The sequence below is a fragment of the Apodemus sylvaticus genome, chromosome X, assembly GCF_947179515.1.
Source record: "Apodemus sylvaticus chromosome X, mApoSyl1.1, whole genome shotgun sequence".
NCBI lineage: Eukaryota > Metazoa > Chordata > Mammalia > Rodentia > Muridae > Apodemus > Apodemus sylvaticus.
This window is the reverse complement of record NC_067495.1, coordinates 115,465,025-115,468,834: the sequence shown is the minus strand read 5'-3', so window position 1 is coordinate 115,468,834 and position 3,810 is coordinate 115,465,025. Positions and strand designations below refer to the sequence as shown.

Sequence of the window (3,810 nt, the reverse complement as noted above, 5' to 3'; positions counted from 1 at the left end):
TGTATCCGTAAAGTAACACTGGAAATCATGCAAAAAAGAGTCAAAGCATGGCAGATAGGTGGACATCAGCACAAGTTATAATTCCCTGGGTACAAAACCTATAAATGTTCTTTGGCTTCTCCCCCAAAACTAAATGAATGGCCTACTTTTATGTTTTGGACAAAAAAATCTCTAAGAGCAAAAAGCACATATTGTTCCAACCACATAGGTATAAAATATCCAGTGCCATAGATGGATGTCACTAATTTACAAAAGAGAACACAGAAAGGAAAGGAAATAGAAATGCAATGAGAGGGCCCTCTATCTCAGCCAGAGATTGCAAGGGCTTGGGCATTGGAACACATATGTACCATGATATCTGCCAGAAGGAATTTACTGAGTTCACATCATCACATCACCTAACAGTTCAATGAGACAGAATAGCGTGCAGTGTCATATCAGGCAACATGTCACTTCCTTTACATTTTCCATGTGAGAAAAACATAGAAGTCAAAATGTTCATCTTTCACAGTACATTAATTTTAAGTATATGTATATGTGTATGTGTGTATATATACTAATTTTAAGTATATATATACTTTATATATACATACTTTAAGTATATACTTTATATATATATATATATATATATATATATATATATATATATATATATATATATATATATATTTGGCACTAGGCATATACAGATTGATTAAATTCAAGCTTCCAAATCAAAGTTTTGATGTGTGGAAATGAAAGCTACAATTCTTGACTGTATTTTTAAGCATGTGTTTAAAATAGCCATTTAAAATTAAAACAAATAATATTCTTAAGGTTAAAAAGTATTTGACAAAATCTTTCAGTTTGTTAGGTAGGGTTTTTTTCTTTTATTTTTTCAAATTGCAGTTTATCATGAAATGCAGGCCACTGTGGACAGCTATGACTCAATAATGCTTGGTACACTCTTCTTAGGACATCATCTTCTTACACTCCATGGAACAGAATACAATCCCCTTTTCAGATATGAACTTCCGCCCAAAAAGACACTTCCTGCAGTAGGAGCATAGGAAACACACTGTGGATGCATGCCAGCTGAAGTTATTGTACATCAACCTCTGCTCTTCTGGGTCGATGGCATTGTGGCATCCTTGACACACTACAGCATGGTTCTTCATGTAGCAGGGCTTACACACAGGCTTGTCACTGACCATAACATACAATTTTCCTGCCAGGATGCAGTTGCAGTCAAAGCAGCAGAAGTGTTTCAGATGCCAATTCTTGTTTTCTGCTTCGGTGTATTCATTGCTGAATATCAGCTCATCACAGCCAGCACAGCGGGGCTTCTCACTGTCACAGTAATGTCTGCCACAGTATAGCTTCCCATTCTTCCAGAAGTAAATCATGTTGACCAGGAGTTCCCCACAGGTGCTGCAGATAAAACAACCTGGGTGCCAGAGTTTATCATAGCCGGCCTTTTCAGCAAAGACTGCTGGGTGTCCTTCCTTTATGGCACGTTTGCACCAGTAACAGGAATATTGGGCCTTCTTAGGCTCCATAGACTTGACCTTGCAACCCACTACTGCTGGGGTGTTTCTGACTCCTGCAGGGTTGTGAGTCTTGTATAGTTGAACATTCACCTCAGAGGGAAGCTTCATGTCACCCACTCCCAGAGCCTCATACTTGTATTTCTTCACAAACTGCTCCATCTCCTTTACCTCTTTGGGAGACAATTCATGGCACTTAGAAGGGTCCTGGTCATGTGCAGGGAGCTGCTTCGCCAGCTGCTTCTTCCGATGTTGTGCCTCCTCTGAAACTGACACTGGCTTCTTCTCCTTAGGCTGATTCTGCATGTACTTCCAGGGCAGTGCCTGCTTCTGGAAGGGGAAAGCACACCCAGGGGTAAAAGTGTTGACAGAGACTTTCTTCTTGGCAGCATCTGGTTTGGTCAACATCCTAGCACTGCGCTTATGCACTGGAATTCCCTCTGACTTCAGCTTGGCGATCAGGTTGATATACTTGTCATCTTCAAAGAGTTTCCCCACTTTCTTTTCCTCCTCAGTGCTCAGGAGTATGTCATGCTCTTCTGGCCTACATTTGCAGTTACGACATATTTTCTTCCAGAAGTGTAGTTCAAATCCTGGACAGTTCTCTTTGCATTTTCGACAGGGGCCTCCAATTGCTTGCTCGTGACTGAAGTCCATCTCTGAAGAGGAGATACAAAAAGTAATCTATTATAAATTTCTAAAGTTTTTAAAAAATTCGATAGATTACACTTTTAATTCCACTTAATGGTATTGTTGACATAACTTTCAACAAATCTTGTATGGGCTTCACATTGTTTAGCCAATTATGACACCAAGTATATGAACGGAAGGTACAAGTACATATATAGCATGCTTTTTTATTCTCATTGTTTTTATGATGAAAGGAAAAGAAGCAAAATAAACTTTATAGAAGACTACAAATACAGAAAATCACAAAACTCTCAAATTCAGGTCTTTGACCCTTATGTGCCCTGAATACAAGTATAGAGAGAACACAAAGGGCAGAGACTGAAAAGCAAACAAATGTATGAAATAGTTTAGGAATTATGGTTAAATGATTACTTTGCATAATGAAAGAAGTATCATATCAGCTAAAAATATTTGAATACCAGATATTTGAATTTTACAAAACCCAACAAAACATTTAGGAAGTAGGCACTATTTTCCTCTCTTCTTTTTACTTTTTTAACGCTTTTCCCCATCTCCTCTTTACAGATGATTTAATGGAAACCCAACAAGTTTCAGATTTTGCTCAGGATCAAAATGTTAATACATTCTAGAACTTACGCGGATACCTCCTCATTCAAGATTAGCTCTCATGGCACCCAGAGTTTTTATGAAGGCTGACAAGGGAGAAGAGCAATCAGCAGGCTTATCCACCTTTAAATCTAGATTTTACAGTGGCTTTCACTGAAAGATATCTATGATTAGTGGGACTTTTATTTGAGGGGTGACCAACAGCTGTCTTCTTCTACTTAAGACCCACTACAGGAATAAAGATTTTTGTCTGGTACTGAAAACCAAACAATTATCTACAGCTAAGAGTTCATTTACACTAAAGAAGAACCTACTGCAACTTTCCTAAACCAGTAGACTAGTCTACTTTAGTCTACATACATAATCTCATAATCATAGACAAGAACAATATCAACATAACAGACTCCCAGAGCTCTCAGAGACTAAACAACCAACCAAAGAGTATGTACAGAGGGACCCATGGCTCCAGCTGCACATGTATCAGAGGATGGCCTTATCTGGCTTCAATGAGAGGAGAGTCCCTTGGTTCTATGAAGGCTCGATGTCCCAATTTAAGGGAATGTCTGTATGGTGAGGTAGGAGAGGGGTAAGTGGGTTGGACAGCACCCTCCTAGAAGCAGTGGGAAGAGGTTTGGAATAGAGGGTTTGCAGAGGGCAAACAGGGAAAGAGGATGACATTTGACATGTAACTAATAAAATACCCAATTAAAAAACATTAAAAAAAAGAGTATTTCTCACTCCTCATCAAAGAACAATCTCTTGCCAATAGATGAAAACTATTGTTGTAATCCACAACTGGACATATACAGAGGACAACTAACTATGAAATATCCAAACCCAAGGATATACATTCAGTAGTATCAGGGAACATTACAAGGGTGGCACTGTAAGAGCCAGAGGACCAGATGCCTGCTGCTAGATAGTACCTTCTATATGTGACAGTGAAACTTCACTCATGAACTCTCAATAATATGCTCAGCTATAGAAGACAAATGAAGTAGAGATTTTCAGACTCTTGTGAACACTA

At 38.6% G+C, this 3,810-nt stretch overlaps 1 protein-coding gene across 1 annotated transcript; it reads right to left on the bottom strand.

Moving 5' to 3' along the window:
• Nucleotides 1-950: 950 nt before the first annotated feature.
• LOC127675776 (testin-like) lies at nt 951-2,183 on the bottom strand. The gene has a single exon (XM_052171880.1). It carries the CDS (start codon nt 2,181-2,183, stop codon nt 951-953), a length of 1,233 nt encoding a protein of 410 aa, XP_052027840.1.
• Nucleotides 2,184-3,810: the final 1,627 nt, after the last annotated feature.